We start from the raw sequence: 18,341 nt of genomic DNA, 5'->3' as shown, positions 1-18,341 counted from the left end.
AATTGTACAATTTCAGATGAATGTATCCAGAAAATTCAAAGTTGTTGTCAATAAAGACTTGCAGTAAAAATAAAAATCTCCAAAGCTTTTATTCAATCATTGCTTGATATAATTTTGATGAGGTGCCCTTGATGAATATGAGAGGACTACAAAGTTGCAGGGCTCTGCAAGCATTGTCTTGGAAATTTTTCAAAGACTACATATTGCACTAGCCCTACAGGTACTTGTTTACACCAAATTACAAATGAAATCATTTTATTTCCAACACTTATCCACCAAACAGGTAACAAGAATACTCGTACATATCCAAAAAAAGGTTATTATCCTGATCTAACCACCATATTCTTGTGACTAGTTAAAAAATCAATGTAAAGCAGCTGCATCACTTTGATGCAATGTTCAATCCTCTTGACAAGTACTATTACCTTTAAACATTAACTTAAGGTGATCCTAAAAATAGTCACAGAATAATTTGCTACAAAATTTCCCAACAAGGGAGAAAATATAGACAAAAAGTATCAACTTTTCTTATCAACATTACTTGGGTTAATTTCTTTCCTTTATTTCACGACCATCATGCCCTATTCTAAGCAAAAATAAAGAACACTAAAGGTGAGATAAGCTATTAATCAGCTGCAGCTCTGTAACTCCAAGGGGATTCCAATAACTAACAATCTCATAAAGCCTTGTTTAGTGCTCATTACTAAGCACTAAAGGGAATGGTGGCATTTAAGTGTTCGACTACATATGGAGTTAATATAAGATAAAGGCTCTTGATCTTGGGATTAAGATCAAGGTGACTATCATTAAGCACTAAAGGGAATGGTGGCATTTAAGTGTTCGACTACATATGGAGTTAATATAAGATAAAGGCTCTTGATCTTGGGATTAAGATCAAGGTGACTATCATTGTTACCAAAGATCATTGCTAATTATACCAACAAATATAATACAAGGAAAAACCATACAATACCAAATTATGTATACGAGTTCCATGGATATGTTGAATGCATATGAAAAACAACTTTACATGTATTTACCATTATGGTAGTGCAATCTAAAGTCTTGAGAAAACAATTCAAAACAGGTACATTGCTTAAAATAAAACTAGCCTGTACCATGTTGAAAGTGGGCCTGAAAAGTCTAAATCTAAAATGTTTTATTAAATATAGAGGTAATAAGACTGGCTACACATTAGTGTTTAGAGACCCAGCACAAACTCTCTGATGATGTCGGGGGCAGCAGAGTCAAACCCAGCCATGTCGAGCATTCCTCTGTCATCTGGATCAGCCAAAGTAAATCCACTGGATGTCATTGCACAGACAATGAGCTTAGCATCAATACCAGACTGAGCCCTGTATTGCTTGAGAGCCTCACTGGGATGCACTGGTCCTGCCCATGTTTCACAGTCGGTGTAAATAATAAACACATCAACCTTAAGGTTATTTTCTTTGGCATACAACATAGGCTGTGCACAGTCAGTACCTCCCATAGGAACCTGTAAGACATGTCAAATATTAGCACTAGGAAACTGGTGGACATATAAAAACTGATTGTATGACCAAAAAGTTGTAAAAATAACTTGTTGCTCTCCCTGACACAAAGAATAGATAATTTCAAACTGTTAAAATCACTATAAAAAGTGACAAATATTATTTCAATTAAAAGCAGGGCAAGATTTGCTGTGGACAGTTAAACTGAAAGCATGATGTGGTAGGTCTTTCAAATTGGTGCATATAGCCTGTAAGTAAAAGATTACATTCCTAAATTATGTTTAGATACATTGTATAGAACCCTTCAAGTTCTACCCCACAACAGCATAAACCCTGAAGACTAAAAATATGTGACAGCAAATAAAATAACTTGAAAAGTCCAAGCTATCCAAAGATGCATACAAATGTTCATTTGGGAACTTGAGATCCCAACTAAGCAGTCAAGATTTACTTTGTAAAAGGAACAAAATCTGAATTAAGCTTAAGTCATTTCTAAACTCACCTGTTCAATGGTTCTTAAAACTGTGTCAAGTCTCTGAGTGGAGTTAATATTAAGAGGCACCAAACGATGTGAAAAGCCTACAAAATGATACTGTGGCTCTGTGCGGGCTGTTAGCATTGCCATGGCAGCAGATGCAACCCTTGGGGTGATGGTTGTACCATTACAGTTCCCCCAAGACATGGAGCCACTGACATCAATAGCCAGAAGATATCTCTTGTTGGTGGGTTGAACAGTCTGAAAACAAAAAAATGGAATTTCTATGAAATTATTTAAAAGTTACAATAATGACCAGGAGTCTGTTCCTTTAGAGTCCTGGTAACTAAAAGATCCCAAAGCCATACTTCAAAACCAAAATTTTAAGAACAGAAAGGTAGGTTCTGGTACCCTAACCAATCCATCTTGTTTCTTTAGCTTATAGTCTTATTTCATAATTTTCCAAACTTTTGAATTCCTCTTTTGAGTGAAACAGCTTTATTGGCTGATTAAGTTACTGGGACCTTCACAAAATGGGCCCCAGGTGATATAACTTTCAGGCTTAAATGATAACTATTAATGATGTGGAAAGTGGTTAGTGGAAAGATCTTTTAACCTTGTAAAGTAATATTCCTATCTTTTTATATTCTTCTGACTAGAGTAGCTCTGGATGGACACTCCAGAATAAAAATAATTTAAGTTGATCACTGTCTTGAAATCATATCTGAACCATTTTTAAATTTTTGATAGGTTTTCTTTCAGATAATATAGATTAAAATTATCATGCATAACTCAATTCTTTGATCTTAGACCTGTAATATAACTTAACAGCACAGAACTGAGTTCTTACAAACTTAACCTTAAAGCTTATGGGGTTATACACACTTGATATGATTGGTCTTTCTTATGACTAACACAAAAGTCAGGTACAAAAACAGGAAACCCTCTCTTTTACAAACCTTAAATGCAATGTAAAATGCTTCATCCAAAGCTGAAACAATTGCTTGATTTGGTTGCCATGTAAGCTTCCCTTTGTCTCCTTGACCTGCTTGATACTGCTTCAGAGCCAGAAGGATGGAGAATGGGTGAACGCGAGCACTCTTGAGGCTCTCCTCATCCCTTAACTTATCACAGACTTTGGTCATTCCATCCGTCAAGGGGGCTAATACACCAACATTCGTCATTTTCCCAAGATTTCTGATCATGGCTGTCATAGGCATTTTTTCAAGGAGTGCTTCCCAGATCTGTTCATGACAAAAAGGAACTGTTTTAATTACCAAGAATAATTCTGAATTTAACAAAATGAAAAGTTAAGTACATGGTTTCAACAAGAAGGTAACAAGTCTTGTGTAGTGCAATTTTGCAGGTGAGAAGTCTTCAAGGAAACCATTGTTTGTGACAATTACTGACATTTCCTCAATCTGAATAGGAGTCCTATTCATGCATAATCACTTGACTTCACTCCAATGACCATTCTACCCAACTTGTCAAAACATCACCTAACGTCATTAACACCAGCCCCTTCCATACACACATTTGCTACAACAATCAGACAACATGTTTAAAAGGAAAAGTGTCAGAGAGATGTTGTATTGTTTCTGAGGTAACTTTTTAAGCCTGGATCATAATTTTAACAAATCCACAAATGATTGGGTATTATAAACCACAAACTGATTTAAGGTAGTACTTTTGACATCAATTAACAAGCATCAATTGCCTTCAAGCTCAATGAAACACCTTATCGATCTCAGTTCATAGATATTTGGTATTACAAGAATTTTTTTCAATAACTTAATTTTATTGCGTTTAAACTAATAAATTCGTTACCTTTTTGGAGCTAAGATGGTTTGTGGGAATATGTTCCCTCACCAGCCCATGCCTTGGAATGGCGCTGACCAACTCGTCTTCACTCATTGTCTTGGCTTGTTCTACCCCTTCTAAAAAGGTGTACACAGAGGTAACATCCTGACTAACTCCAGCCTTCCCAGCATCTTCTTTAACAGCATCAAATCCTTTAATCACATATTTCACAACAAATTGAATAGCTGGATCGGACGGTTTTACGTGGCAAAGTCTAAACAGGTCCCGGTGTGACCAGCCATTGCGCTGTTTGTACTTGGTTACGGCCATTGCAAGACCGCGTGGCTTCTTCCCATTGTACCATTTTTGAATTGCTTTTCGATGTGCTCTGCCCCAGCCAGTCGATGGTTTGCTTAGGGTCTCGCAGATCTCCACGAAGTTAAAGAGGTGCGTTGGAATTCGCAATACTTCGCCGAGGGCGGCATAAGCAGCGCGTTTGGTTTCCATGTGCTTCGATCGAGCACACAAGGCCAAAGATAGAATTATCGGGTCTTGCTTGGCTGTACGACCCTGTGTGCTGTATTCGACTATAATTTTTACGGCTTCGGGTCCCCTACCTTGGGCGATAAGTCGCATTAAAGCTTGAGCGTTCTCTTGCCCAAGTTGTTGCTGCGACGCGTAGTACGTTCCGCCTTCACTTCCAAGCACGAGGAAGCGTCGAAACCGCACTAAGTCATCCACTTGCCATACAAAACCACCAGCTTCATTCTGTACTTGGTTTGCTGCTATCGGCTGCGATTGTGGCGTATCTGAGGGGTCATTCGCCATTTCCACATCCTGAGGAGCTTGTTGTTCAGCCATGAATCTAATACTTCCGCCTTTGTTCCTTTATTCGTCAAGTACTCAGTTTCACGAGCCTTTTAATTCACTTTCGTTCACAAAATGCACACGGACCGAGCTTACGTATGTTTTTTCACTCTGCTATCGGTCTAAAAGTGTCTAGAGAGGTATATTTTCTTTCTTTTAGACGTAAAGATCTTTGACTCAGCAAGGTGTAATGGCTGACGCGGCAACGGGGCTGAGTGAGTTTAACCCAGACCCCTCTCCCTTAGAAAGAACGGTCCATTCTTTTCCAGATAAATTTTCTACCCGATCCTCTTAAAAAATTGCTAAGTTGGCATTCTTTAACGCCTTGATCCACAATTTTTCAAAAAAATTATCTTGCTGTTACAAAAATTTGAAAAAACGCGAAAAGATTTGGAAGACTTGCCGTGATAAGAAACCTCTTGGGTAGACTGGACCCTATACACCATACATTTCATCATCAAGTTGTAATCTATGTTTTCTGCTTCGGTAAGCACTTTCACTTCGATTTCAGCAAAATTTAACACAATTGCACAACAATCTTTTTCCATTTTTAAGGGCTTGATTTAGTTGATGATGAAATCGATTACTTCAGACGAGACAATCACAGATTGGGCTCACCTTGTTCATGGAGAGCGAGAAAGAGATCTTCAAAGTGGTGGTGGAGGTTTCGTTACCAGGCCTTTGCGGCAGAGCTAGTTCCGGACTATTGATATACACGATACCCGTCAATAAGGAAGGTTCGAAAGCATAGGTTGGCAGTTTCTTTTGAAATTTACCCTCTTTATGTATTTATCATACTACTGCGTGACATCGTATTTAATTTTTTTTATAACATACCGTATTTCTTGGAATAAGCGCCCAGGCGCTAGTTTAAATTCCATCTAAAAGGAGGGGCGCTTATTGGAAGGAGGATGGTTATTAAGAAATAATAAAACAAGTAGCAAAAGAAATATGTTTTCCTTGCATCCTCATTATTACTTAAGAAAATGAGGGAGGGGGAGTGGTGGGGGGGGGGCGGCTTATTCGAGAGGGGTGCTTGTTTAATGTTATGGCCAAGGGGTGAGCGCTCAGTCGGGGCGGGGGGGGGAACGCTTATTAGAACGAGGGCGCTTATTCGAGCAAAATACGGTATTTTCTTTTCTTAATTTTTGTCGTCTTCCCTTTTTGAATGTATGCTATTATCTGATATTTTTATTTCAATCTGGTCAAAAATCTCATGGTCATATTGAGTCTCGATGTGGGCACAAAACATCCAGGTACGCCAAAAAGATCCTAGGCACGAAAGCGCCCCGTGAACCCTAAAGCACTTGGTACTTGTTTGGTGGCATTTGCTTCGGAACCCGTACTCCTCACGGAAGTTCAACAACGGCTTAGCTTTTCTTGCATCTGAAATCGTTCTGTAAATGTTACGGGAAAATGTCAAGGGGAACAACAGACGAAAAGAAAAGACTCCATTTTTGTCTGCTTTCGTTTCCCGAGTTTCACTTCTTTGTGATCACCGACAGTCGGTCGTTAGTCAGCCGACAGGTATTTTCTGGTTTTATCAACCGAGTTGGTAATGTAAATTGGCCACCGTTAAGAGTTTCAAAGCTGACGTTTCGAGCGTTAGCCCTTCGTCAGAGCGAACCCTCTAAAGGCCTATTTACACGGCACGACTTTGTCGCATGCGACAAGCTTACGACAGGCCTACGACATGACTTAAGAGTCGTAAGCGAGTTGTAGGTTTGATTTACACGAAACAATTCGTGTCGTAAGCCTGTCGTAAGCTTGTCGCATGCGACAAAGTCGTACCGTGTAAATAGGCCCTAACGAAGGGCTAACGCTCGAGACGTCAGCTTTGTCGATCTCTTTACTGCGACCAATTCACATTATCAACCCAGTTGAAAAAACCAAACTATCTTGTTATACTCCCCCACCGACGAAGTATCACAATTTCCTTAGAAACTTACCTCCTTTATTCAGGTATTTTCCTAAACCCGTTCTTCACAAAGACTGAAAATTTTAGCTAGTCATTAATTGAAAGTTGACAAATGAAAATCAGCAATACATCATGACCTTGTGTCCATGTCACGGAGATATTTTTGGTTCTTCTCCCAAACAAATATTTTTCACTCCTCTTCAAGTTTAAGGTGGTTTACTCTTCGAGCGAATTAGCCTTTGATCATCTTAGACAGTCGGATCGACGGGAACTCTACTCGCTGGGTGATTGTGGTTTGGCTCAGCACAAAAATAGAAATAAGATATTACAATGTAGTAGTCAGGAATATTCCTTGTCTGAGTCGCAAATCAAATTCAAAAAGTTGGACTACATCTGTAATCATTTTGTCAGGAGTCAGGTCAAGATCATTTTAAAAAAAGGTGTTGTTATGCGTCCGACCCCACAGTGCTTGTCAAACGCTTGTTAATTTCTTTCTTTCTATGACCGTTTATCTGTAAACTTTCGCTAATTTTGTTTGTTTTCATGATCGACCCTATTCAAATGTTGTATAGCCTTAGGAACCCCTTGAACATGCCACCTGCACTAAGTTTCTTTTCCACCTGTCATCTAAATCTTCAATCTAATTCGTCAGTTTGTTCTGAGCTTAATGTTTTACTTAAAATGCAGAACTGAGTGAACGAAGAAATTACTTTTCCGCGATCATGCTCAAATCTGTCACTAAAAAGTTGAAACCGTTCATTGAAGCAAAACTTAATGAGGAATATGTGTCTATAGCGAACGATGCGAATTTGTACTGTTTGGACTACATTGAAGAGCGACTGAAACGCTCCAATATCGATTCAAATCTTGAATTTATCCGACCCAAAGCTGTGTCTGAGAGCACTCTATCAATTTCTTTAAAAATAATCGAAGTCGGCGAGCTTCTGGAAACATCTTATCCCCATCTTTATAACAATGTTTCAAAACAGCTCAAGGTAAAATTACGGAGCGAGGTAATAGTCGGCGATATTTTCAGAAACTTTGGACGCGAGCTGTTTCGGGAAGGTGTCACTTGGGGACGAATTGTAGCCCTGTTCGCGTTTGCAGCTGCTATCAGTGCCGACTGCATAACACAGGGACGACCAGAACTCGTGAAAAATGTACTTAGTTGCGTCAGGCTCTATGTTTTGGATCACTTGGCGGTTTGGATAAGGAGCCAAGGCGGATGGGTGAGCAATATATTGTTGATATCTCTGTATAATCAGTGTTCGTGATGAAGATAACCAATTAACATAGACGTTTTTAATCTTAGTTACACACTTGTTTTCTACACCAAAAAAGAAAGTTTTAGTACGGCCATTGCCGAATCAAAAATAAAACGAATGATGAACTACAAAAAATATTTTAGTGAAAACAACTTGATGCGCATTATGTAAAGACAAAAAGGCATTTTGAATAGCTGAAAGCGAGGATGACTTAATTAATGCGATTTTTAAGATACATTTATTTTTTTCAATTTTTCAGTATAATAATTTCTGGGAAAATTTCCAGATATTCTCTGACAAAGTTCAATCATCGCGCCAGAAAAATAGAGAGTCTATAAATCGATTGCTCTCTTACCTATCTGAAAATTAACCATTTATTTAGGTTACTCTCATTTAATGAAAAAACTAAATATTCAAATACGAGCTGAGAAAATTAACTTTAAATATTCAAACCAATCCGGGAACTGATATCAGAGGTGGAAAAATTAATAATTGTATTCTGAGACAGCAAAACGTCGTTGAAAACAATAGAGGCAGTCGATACGGTAATCGTGTAGCCGGAAGAATACAGCTCTGACATATTTGCATAAATCATCATATTTCGACTGGAATGATTTTCAGCAAAGATCACTTTTGATGTTTCGTTGGTTTTACGCTTAAATTCTAACATTAGCATGCATATTCTCCATACTGCTCTATGTAAACTTCTAAAGTGCTGACAAGGAGAATTTGTTGAACAATCAAAAGCTTTTTGAGTTGATGATCATTTACTTTATTCTCATGACTTAAATGTGTGATTCAGTAGTGATATATAGAAAGGAGAAACTAGATGCTAGTCACTCTTTGGGGTTAAGGGGTTAAAGAAAAGAAAAGTGCCCTGATTTTGTCAGTCATAACCTCTTGCGTTCGCTCATATGCGATGAAAGACGAATTGGAAAAAAACTATACTCTCACGTAATAAAAATAATATTTAGATCTTAGCATTATTTCTCTTCCGGCCAAAGCCCAAGCAAAGAACTCCGAAATAAATCAACCTTATGATCTGTGAAAAATTTCAGTCTTACTCTGACATTTAATAAGTGATGGTCTTTCCTTTTTTGGACAGGTTGATATCAGTGAAACATTTAAATGCATTGAAAAGAGATATTCAATGGCGTATTTCCTTCGATGGTTTGACTACAACAGATTGTGGCTGGTCAGTACGACGAAGGAAAGACTTCACTCGTTTCTGTGCGCAACAGTAGAGTGCATTGGTCTCATTGACGGAGGCTAAATATCCCGCTCGTATAATGATACCAAATAAAAACAACATTTATCCCTTTTATAGGGATATGTGTATCATATAACTTAAAAATTAAATGTTAATCAATCCCCAATAAGCTAGTGTTTGTTGACAATCTAGCAATACACTGGTTTAGTTATATACGCCTATGAACTTGACTGCGAAAATTAAAAGAGAGACCGGGATCTGAGGCGAATTCCGCACAATGTTCAGTAGTTAGCAGTTTCTATTAGAACAAAGTCAGGAACTTTAAGTCAAAAATAGCAAGTTTATTTCAATTGAGGCTCCAATAAAATATACTTTTTAAAAAACATTTTGATTCATACAAAAATAACAAAAAAATATTTCAATTTCATCAGTTTTTGTTCTTTTTGCTTAATTTTTTTGCCGTAAACAGGAATATATTATTGTTTCAAGGACATAATTTTGATAACCATCTCTCTGTAATGATATATTTAAATACTCCTAGCTATGCACTCTCATTAATATATTGTATTGATATTCCTTTCATGGCAAAACCTACTGTCGGTTGGCTGAAGTAACCAAAAAAAAAAGATCCTAAGCCCACTAATCGAGTTGGACATATCACGCACACGCCAACACGTTATAACTTAACCTCTCACGTTTGCCCAACGGCAGCATTGCGATCCAGCGACCAAATCAATGAAATGCGCCCGTCTGTGACACACATAAACGTGCATGTTAGAAAAAGAGTATTATAGCCTATCTTTCACCCACCTACATGGTACTAGTGCAGAAAACATTTTAGTGAGCATGAACGACTTATTAAGTGTCTAAGGATAATGACGGCTTCTTTCATTCGCACATTTCTGTCCCAGCGACAAATTCATCGAAAAAGAAGGTCGTGCAAGCCATGTATTATTGCTCGAAAATATGTGGAAATTGTTCAGTATCATTGAGTAGTCTTGCCTTCGGAGAATGAACCAACAAAGCGTGAGATCAAGGGGTTGGGTTGTCAATCACTCGGTGTATTCTCGCCCCTCAAAAATAGACCAGCGGTCTCGGTGAAGCGATGTTTTATTGAAAATGGGAGCCATTCATTCGTTTCCTGTCGAATAATGAAAAGAAAGAAAGTTTCCTATCTTATAAAATTTCGAAAAGCGGAGAGTTACGCGCCGTTAAATGAGTGACGTAAAACAGGTTTATTGTCAATTTTGTCCGAGCAGAGGCATAACAGAGGCCTCGACTGGCTACTTCCAGAACAAGGGTCTAAATGACTTCTTCTACTGCCGATAATGTAACAGGCAGATGTGCCCAGAAAAGTGGGCGTAAGGCAAAACTCAAACAAGAGAGCTTGTTCGTAAGCTAAATACGCGTCAGTAAGAGGTCTTAACCCTTTAACTCCCATGAGTGACCAAAAGAGAATTTCTCCCTACAGTGTCAGTGCACTATTAGGCAGACAAGTAAGGAGAATAAAGAAAAATAGCGATTAGGGGATTTTTAGTCGATCCAATGCCAAATTCTCCAAACTAACATCATAAGAATTGCATGGCAGATAGTCAGGAAAATTACTGATAAGATATTGAGAGTGAAAGGGTTAAAGACGGCGGTAGACCACCAGAAACCAGGTTTAACAAAAGCACTGTCATAAACAACACATGTGAACTACGGTTCACATTCTTGTGAAGCTACCCACCTCTCCTCTTTGTTCTTGCCATAGTGACAAAGCTCCTTCTTCGTTGAAATTACTCGCACAGCTGAGGACCAGTGGATCTTGTTCTCTGTGAAAAACAAATATGCCATTAAATGATTCTGAAAATTTGCCTTACTGTTTCACAATCAGAAACCATAGACAGTGTCCTATTTCCCCTCGTTCACTAAAAAGCGCACCGGGTTAACATGAGGCGTGGCTTTTTTCTTGTGACCTGTGTATGCCGGGGAAAATCTAGCTTTTGTTTTCTGTGGTGCGGGGGAGCGGAGGACATCAAAACGTCTCGAGTAAACCCTTTACACCTTAACTTCAGTGTGCATATTCTCCACATTGTTCTCGATACATTTCCTACGTTGCTGGCGAGGAGAATTTGTTTGACAACCAAGCGCTTCTAAAGTTGGCGATCATTTCCCTTATTCTCGTTTGATGTTTGATTCGGGGGTGATATTGTAAGGACATATAAAATGCTAGTCACCTTTTCATGAGAGGCAGCTTCTTTCATTCAAGTGGCATTAGGGAAGAAGACTAAGTAAGAAAGGCCATGCTACAGAAGCAAAAAACAAGGCCGTACACAGATACTTTTTAAGCCAAAGCGAGGGCAAAGATTCCGGGCCGAAGCAGATCAACTTTGAGTGACATTGACATAGTAAGGGCTGAGAGGGGCATTGGAAATAGCTTTTGAACGTCAAGGGCAACATTGGTAAATAATTGTTTAATAACAGTAGCCGAGATTGCTCGAAAGAGTAGCAGTTGTGGAGAGGCTTTAAATGAACGAGTCATTGAACGAATACATGGATTAACCTTTTAACTCCCAATATCTCAGTAGTAATTCTCCTTACGGTGTGCCATACGAGAGTTTGGTTTGGATCAACTAAATAATCCCCTAATTAATATTTTTGTTTATTCTCATCACTTGTCTGCTTGATATTGTATTGACACTGTAAGGAGAAATTATTTCTTGGTCACTCATTGGAGTTAAAGGGTTAAGGAACAAACTAAGAATAAACCCGGGCCAATTAAAAAAAAGAATAAGCAAAGAAACGAACTCAATAATGAACAAACAGTAACACAAACGGATAGAAAGTTTCATGCCCATTTCTCTTACCTTACTAGCAGTAGACAACGAATGGCTTCTTCATTGATGCGGAAATGAACTCTGAGCCTCAGTCTAAATCTGTAATCACTGTAGTACATATCGGTGTCCTGTTTAATTTGTTCGCCGGACGGGTTTTGTGCCTGACTTTCGTGGTCTTGGGCGTTAACCACGTTCTGACTGTCTACAATTTTCTTGGACATTTCAAGAGACTCTCTCAATTCACTCTCACTAAATTCGTCAATCGATGAAATTTCTTCGTCGGTACAAGTATTCACTGTCTCTGGAGAGGAATTTACTTCTGATTGCGTCGTGGAATCCTCGATGCTTGGCGTCAGTTCCGGTTCTTTTATTTTTTCCTCTGTTTCCGATATCGTTGGCAAAAATTTGGTCGAACTTTCCTTGCGCTTTTCTTTGTATTCTACAATGAAACAACGCAACTCGATTAACGCGTCTTATATGTCTTTGACAGATGCGAGTACTCTCGCTGTATTGTAGTTCGCTGCACCTGTGGTGCAAAATGCTGTGTGATTGAAAATTGAAGACTAAGAAAACATTGTCATCGATAACGTATTTGTATAAAAGACTGACACGTATTGCTCATGCGCGTTCCGAAGCGAAAAGCAGCAAGAAGAATTCCTACCCCTACCCGGATGGAATGCTAGTCCATTGCCAACATAGCTGAACATATTTCCTTTATGTGGCGCTTACTGGAGCAAAGGAAGGCCTGTTTTCATGGGAAAAACAAACAAACAGAAACTGTTACTCACCTTTGTGTTCGTCAAGGACCACATAACCTTCGTCTTCGAATTTGTCATTTCTAGTGACGTCAAATATTAAAACTTGTCCGTTACCAAGCCCTACCCATAATTCTTCACCTAGAGCCATCATTGTTGTGACCCGAGATTCGCAGAATGCTATTACCTGGAAAGAGAGGAAGACCGACATGAAGATAAATGTCTCGTCGAATAATTTTACCACTGGAAAGTTACAGAATAGCTTTCCTACCCTTGAGTCAGAGCTGGTGTCGAGGCTTGTGACGTCATCGACCTTGAGAAGCACGTCAAAAGTGGCGTGATCCAACAAGAGAATGCAAGAAGACCTGCAATCAAATGGTAAATATGATTTGTACAAAGTCAAAGAGAACAAGTTTCTCTTCTTTGCAACTTGGGCGTGGTAAAGAGGATGAAAGACAGATGAAAATAGTAATTTGTTTTCAATTTAAAAGACAGTGCGTCTTACCCTCTCACGCTGCACCAGACGCCATGTTTACCGTGCGTTAACTTGGAAACCTGATGGCGACGCGAGTTTGATACAACCAGTGAACCGAGCTCACCAAGGGAACTGGTGAAGAGAAACAAAAACAGCACGAACTGTAAAAAAACAAGTTTAGCGTAAAGGTAAGGCGGTAACTTGCACTCCCATGAAAAATAATTCATCACTGATATCTGTGTTTCATTTGAGCCTCCAAAATTCAAAAGAAAACGAAAATTGCTCTTGAAGGTATTTATTGAACAACGAAGGAGTTAAACCACTTCCCACATGTGATGCAAATGTAACTTTCCCGTGCAATTTCAAGGCCATATCCAGCAAACAGGATAGGAGAAAAGACAAACTCGTCACCTGAGGGCGTTATCCTTATTTTAAAACGAATTGAAGAGCAACCGGAAGGCAGAAATATCAATCAAATGTTATGATTCTGAACCTTCTGAAAAAAAGTTGTCTTCCCCATGGCAAATGTTTCGCAGTCGCGTCAAAGGGAAATTTTGGACGCGCTTAAAAAGATGTTGCGTAAGTGTCTTGTACGATACTGTATACTGTCAACAGATTGTTCGTGGTTGCGAACGGGGGGCCTGTTTATTTTCCATGAAGTGTTCAGATAAATGATCCAGAACAAAAGTTGTTGGGAGAAATCTATTTAGCCTACGAATAACTCAACACCTGCTGATACGGTCTAAGGCTTTTCTTTCTAAATAAGTGTTAATTCGATTAGTTCACGTTAGTTAATACGATTGATTTAAAAAAAACTACAAAAAAAATTGCGACATTTGTGATTTGATTACCTATTGACTCTGCGTAAATACTTGAAAGAAATATCCGGTAAAGGCTGAATAAAAACCTATTCTCTTAATGTAAACATACTGTATGGTTATTGGGGATAACATATTGATCCATAGGTACAATGAAATCAGAAATACCACGCAAAAGAAAATAAGGGCAACGACAACCAAAAATATTGAAAGATTTTGTTTGGTACGCGTAAACACCACGCACATCACTATGTTCTGTTTATCGACCAAAACAGTCGGCCTGATTAGCAAACGTCTTGGTTAAGCGACACCAAGACAATGCAATCGATCAAAGCGGTTATCTATTTTGCAAAACAGTTGTTTAATAATTCAGTAAAAGCAGTGGGTGTCTCAATAAAAACACATGTACCTTCAAACAAACTATTCAGAAAGATTCCCCGCATCACCGATACTAATGCAGGAGTTGAGGGGTCAACACTGCAGTGCTTCTAGGGCAGGTACGCTTGCTAAGGTAGGTGTCCAAATTGAATTAACAAGATTGGGTCAGCCCTTAATTCCAAAAAAAAAAAAAAAACGATATGTTCTTTTCGTGGAGCAATCTTTTAAGTCTTTTTCTAGAAAGAGTATGTACGGGCAATTTCATCGATATTATTATGCCCCATTTTCTGTTACGACAAAGTGTTCTGATACTAACAAACAGAAACATACATCACTTATTTAACGTAGCAATGAGATAAAGAATGAAAGAATTTTACATGAGCTACTGCTCTCAAAACCGCTGGAAAATAAGGGCTTTTTAATGCCCCAATTTGACAGTAAAACATGGCTACAATGATTGTTTACAACAAATCAGTTTTTTTCTGTTCGCCGTACAAAAGAGAAATATTCAGATAAGGCTATAGGAATAATATAATTTAGGGAACAGACATGGCAAAGAGGGAAATAAAGATACCATGTTGTTTACAGGCTGGGATCATGCAAGCGATTAACGCCGTAGATAATGGTTTCTAATCTTCTTTGTTCTTATTTTGTTGTTGTTATGAAGTCAAGAGACAGCATTCTGAAATTTGTGAGGCAAAAAAACACAGCTCTTAAATCTTAATCAATTCAACTTCGTCTTATTCTTGGTTTGTTGAAAAAAGAGACGCGACTGAAAATTAAAAAAAGAGAAGGAAAAAAAATAAAATCTAACATCACAATTAAGGCAACATCAGTTAGAACGCGGAATGAACTGTGAACTTAAGCACGAGTGTTGTTCACTGACCTTCCATCGAGAATCACCACATTGTTTCCGCAGCCGCACCACACGTTTTCATTCACGAGAGTAATGCACGTGACAGGTGATCCACCGACGCGGATGTGAGAGCCTTCTGATGGAACCTCCTGCCCACTAGCATTCTAGGAAAAATATTAATCACAAGCAGTTAGACTAATTTCAGAGTAACCTTGGTCAAAGACGTCAGAGTAAGATCATTTGGTTTTATTAACAGAGCCGAATCGGTCGAATCTTTCGCTGTAAAGAAAGGTTATCGCTCGAATAGTCAGCTTTTGAAATCTTTTTTTTTACATTATCAACTCAGATGATAAAACCAGCTTATCTTGGAATACCCCTCACCGACGCAGCAACCCAGTTTCTCTAGAAACTTACCCCTTTTATTCTTTAGTCAAAGTAAGATCTTTTACGCTGATTCGTTCGCTCACTCTGTCGGAGACAGATTGGTAGCTTGTTGGACCCGGCGACGGTCAATTCATTTGCTCGCTTGTTTACTTCGTCGGAGTACGAATGGTAAGTCGTTGTACTGCTCGACTTTTACTCGTCTGTCTTTTCCCTCACTTACTCGATCGATCGTATACTTAGTAAAGTTAGTTTCCGGTAGGTTGTTGCACCGTTCGCTCAATCATTCGCTTGTTCGTTCAGTTTGATCGCTGATTCGCTTAACCGGTCGCTGTGTCGTTCGTTGCTCGTTCGTATCTTCGTCTCTTCGTTTGCTCGACCCATTACACTCTTTGTAAGAGTTATCACCGGGTAGGACATGGGACCGCTGGTTCGTAAAACCCGGCCAGAGTTCTTTTAACAATCGTGAGGCCGTTTGTTTGTCCCTATTAAAAACAGCTGATCAAAAATGATATTTTTCATACCTGTAACACGGCAATCGATCCATCGGCCAAGGCTGCAAAAATTTTTCCTTCTGGTAAATGAGCAATGTCGATGACTGAATCATTAAGCTGGATGCACCATACTTCCGAACTAAAAGAGATACAGAAGTACGTCACTTCACAGAGAGAAAAAGGTAACAACTAACTGCATATCAAACACTCCATCTCTAAGCCTCGACATATCTCCTACGGCGTACCCCAGGGATCAGTACTTGGTCCACTACTCTTTCTAATGTATACCTCGCCTACAGAAGACATTGTTGCTGAACATGGCCTAAACTGTATGATATATGCCGATGATTCGCAACTTTACATAAAGATAAACTCCTCTGACAGAATGCTAGGCATGGAAAGATTGAAATCATGTGTTAATGCAATCATGGAGTGGGCCAAGAAAAACAGATTGCAGTGCAACCCTTCAAAAACAGAAATCATTCATTTCCTCTCACGCTTCTCAAAAAATCCTCCTTTCTGTAATATCAATATTGGAGATGATATCATTAATTTATCTAATACTGTCCGAGACCTAGGCGTCATGCTTGATTCTGTGATGAACTTACGCTCGCATATAAATTCCATCTGTAAATCGTCGTCTCTAGCAATCAGAAATATTGGTCGCGTTCGTAAATACCTCTCGACGCAGCAAAATGAAAGATTGATACACGCCTTTATCTCATCGAGACTTGATTATTGTAATAGCCTATTGTACGGTCTACCGATTTGTGACATCGAAAAATTCCAACGGATCCAAAACACAGCTGCCCGCTTGTTAGTCGGTGCCAAATCAAGAGACAGTATAACACCTATACTTAGGAAACTTCATTGGCTCCCGGTCACAAAACGAATTCAATTCAAGATACTGTTGATAACATACAAAGCACTAAATGACATGGCTCCAACCTATCTTGTTGAACTTCTTAGTCGATATATTCCAGCACGAAACCTCCGTTCATCAAATATGAATCTACTTGAGGTCCCAACAATTCGAACTAAAACGTATGGGCAAAGAGCATTCTCCTACGCAGCACCGTATTTGTGGAACCAACTACCTGAATGCATAAAAAACGCCGAATCTGTTGACTCCTTTAAACGCTTATTGAAAACTTATCTTTTCAAAAATTAAGCCACCAGATTATTTGATATCGTACGTTGTCAAACATATGCATAACACGTAATAATTCATTAGTTTAGATAGAGTAGCGAATTGCATGTATAGGATTTTTATCGAAATTTTGTTAATTTGTAATTGTAAAGCGCATAGAGTTCAATTTTAATGCGCTATATAAGAACTTATTATTAAATTAAAATTAAATTAAATATAACCAGAATTATCAGTCTACAAAATAAAATGAATCAATGACTTTTGACGGTTCTGTTGTATATTTTCAGCTGTAATGGACGGCAATTGCACACACAGTTAGGGAGGTGTACCTATCGATTACTGTGGATAGTAATAAATCAGATTGTGTGTTTAATTCATAAAGCAAAAGTGAAATGAAAGCAATAGTTTCTCAACCAAAATTATCAAAATATGTTCACACCTGAGCTCCAAAACGAACGCATGTATGTACCACGACACCGTCCCCACTAAGATAGTGCCATCGTCCAACATATCACAACATAGAACACGTGATTTCGTCTGCCAATAAAATTGAGGAAATTTGAATGGTTAGAACATCTAGCAGTTGTTGCATTGGTGGCAGAGGTGCCTACGTACCAAGCACCTCGTGCGGAATATTGGTAAAAATTGAAACCACTCTGGAGACCAATTAAAAATGCAATCCATAAATATTCTCATTTTTTTTTGCTTGGAGCAGAAGAAGAAAATTTCCACATTTTTTGTTAATGTTGTGAACAAATGATGACAATGAACGGCAGCATTTCCATGCAATTGGTAATGGTAAGCTACAGCACATCACAAACGCACTTACATCTACGTCAAGCGCCTTCATTTCCTTCTTGTTGATGTCCAGGAGATAAAATTCTGCTGTCAGCCTACTGCTACAGAATAGACACACGGGGCTTGACAAATCTGGCATTGAAAAGCATAGAACAGAAGTTACAAATTGAAAAGATTGATTATTTGTTTTAGTCTAGAGCGGATTTTCCAAACTAAATCTCGAAAACAGAGCAGAATCATTTCATTCTAAGATACATAGATATTCAGTTTACGGCTTAGTGTGGTAAAACTAGAACTTGTAAACTGACGAAAGCAGCAGAAAACCAGGGCAAAATGAAAATACTAATATGAACCAATCAGAATACAAAAAGGCCATTGACGTCATTGGC

The 18,341-nt window shown here is 38.6% G+C and overlaps 3 protein-coding genes across 4 annotated transcripts in view; 1 reads left to right on the top strand and 2 right to left on the bottom strand.

Moving 5' to 3' along the window:
• Positions 1-238: 238 nt before the first annotated feature.
• Positions 239-4,875, bottom strand: LOC131795608 (RNA-binding protein RO60-like). Its single transcript, XM_059113191.2, has 4 exons — positions 3,796-4,875; positions 2,928-3,212; positions 1,996-2,229; positions 239-1,498 (listed from the first exon to the last, which is right to left on the bottom strand). Exons 1-4 carry the CDS (start codon positions 4,627-4,629, stop codon positions 1,202-1,204), a joined length of 1,650 nt encoding a protein of 549 aa, XP_058969174.2. The 5' UTR covers positions 4,630-4,875; the 3' UTR covers positions 239-1,201.
• Positions 4,876-7,253: 2,378 nt separating this feature from the next.
• LOC131795646 (bcl-2-related ovarian killer protein) lies at positions 7,254-9,554 on the top strand. Its single transcript, XM_059113236.2, has 2 exons — positions 7,254-7,782; positions 8,924-9,554. Exons 1-2 carry the CDS (start codon positions 7,276-7,278, stop codon positions 9,089-9,091), a joined length of 675 nt encoding a protein of 224 aa, XP_058969219.2. The 5' UTR covers positions 7,254-7,275; the 3' UTR covers positions 9,092-9,554.
• LOC131795644 (uncharacterized) overlaps positions 9,444-18,341 on the bottom strand; it is a 44,577-nt gene continuing 35,679 nt past the window's right edge. For both annotated transcript variants that reach the window (XM_066164993.1, XM_059113230.2), the window contains exons 28-37: positions 17,984-18,084; positions 17,594-17,691; positions 16,035-16,143; positions 15,160-15,293; positions 13,108-13,209; positions 12,874-12,967; positions 12,636-12,789; positions 11,878-12,286; positions 10,758-10,842; positions 9,444-10,169 (exon numbers count right to left, since the gene is read on the bottom strand). In XM_066164993.1, coding sequence (XP_066021090.1) covers positions 10,077-10,169; positions 10,758-10,842; positions 11,878-12,286; positions 12,636-12,789; positions 12,874-12,967; positions 13,108-13,209; positions 15,160-15,293; positions 16,035-16,143; positions 17,594-17,691; positions 17,984-18,084 — 1,379 coding nt within the window. In that variant the 3' untranslated portion in view covers positions 9,444-10,076. The remainder of the gene's footprint in view (positions 10,170-10,757; positions 10,843-11,877; positions 12,287-12,635; positions 12,790-12,873; positions 12,968-13,107; positions 13,210-15,159; positions 15,294-16,034; positions 16,144-17,593; positions 17,692-17,983; positions 18,085-18,341) is intronic.

This window comes from Pocillopora verrucosa, chromosome 4 (genome assembly GCF_036669915.1).
Source record: "Pocillopora verrucosa isolate sample1 chromosome 4, ASM3666991v2, whole genome shotgun sequence".
Lineage (NCBI taxonomy): Eukaryota > Metazoa > Cnidaria > Anthozoa > Scleractinia > Pocilloporidae > Pocillopora > Pocillopora verrucosa.
Note: the sequence above shows the minus strand (reverse complement) of the source record. Positions and strands in the feature narration are given on the sequence as shown.

What these genes read in the sequence shown, in the direction of transcription:
- LOC131795608 (XM_059113191.2), bottom strand. Translation starts at nt 4,629, where the DNA reads ATGGCTGAACAACAAGCTCCTCAGGATGTGGAAATGGCGAATGACCCC. An exon ending in ACCATCTTAGCTCCAAAAAG is followed by an intron (nt 3,213 to 3,795) that starts GTAACGAATTTA and finishes TGTCATGAACAG; the next exon opens with ATCTGGGAAGCACTCCTTGA. An exon ending in TTTTAAGAACCATTGAACAG is followed by an intron (nt 1,499 to 1,995) that starts GTGAGTTTAGAA and finishes CATGTCTTACAG; the next exon opens with GTTCCTATGGGAGGTACTGA.
- LOC131795646 (XM_059113236.2), top strand. Translation starts at nt 7,276, where the DNA reads ATGCTCAAATCTGTCACTAAAAAGTTGAAACCGTTCATTGAAGCAAAA. An exon ending in TAAGGAGCCAAGGCGGATGG is followed by an intron (nt 7,783 to 8,923) that starts GTGAGCAATATA and finishes TTTTTTGGACAG; the next exon opens with GTTGATATCAGTGAAACATT.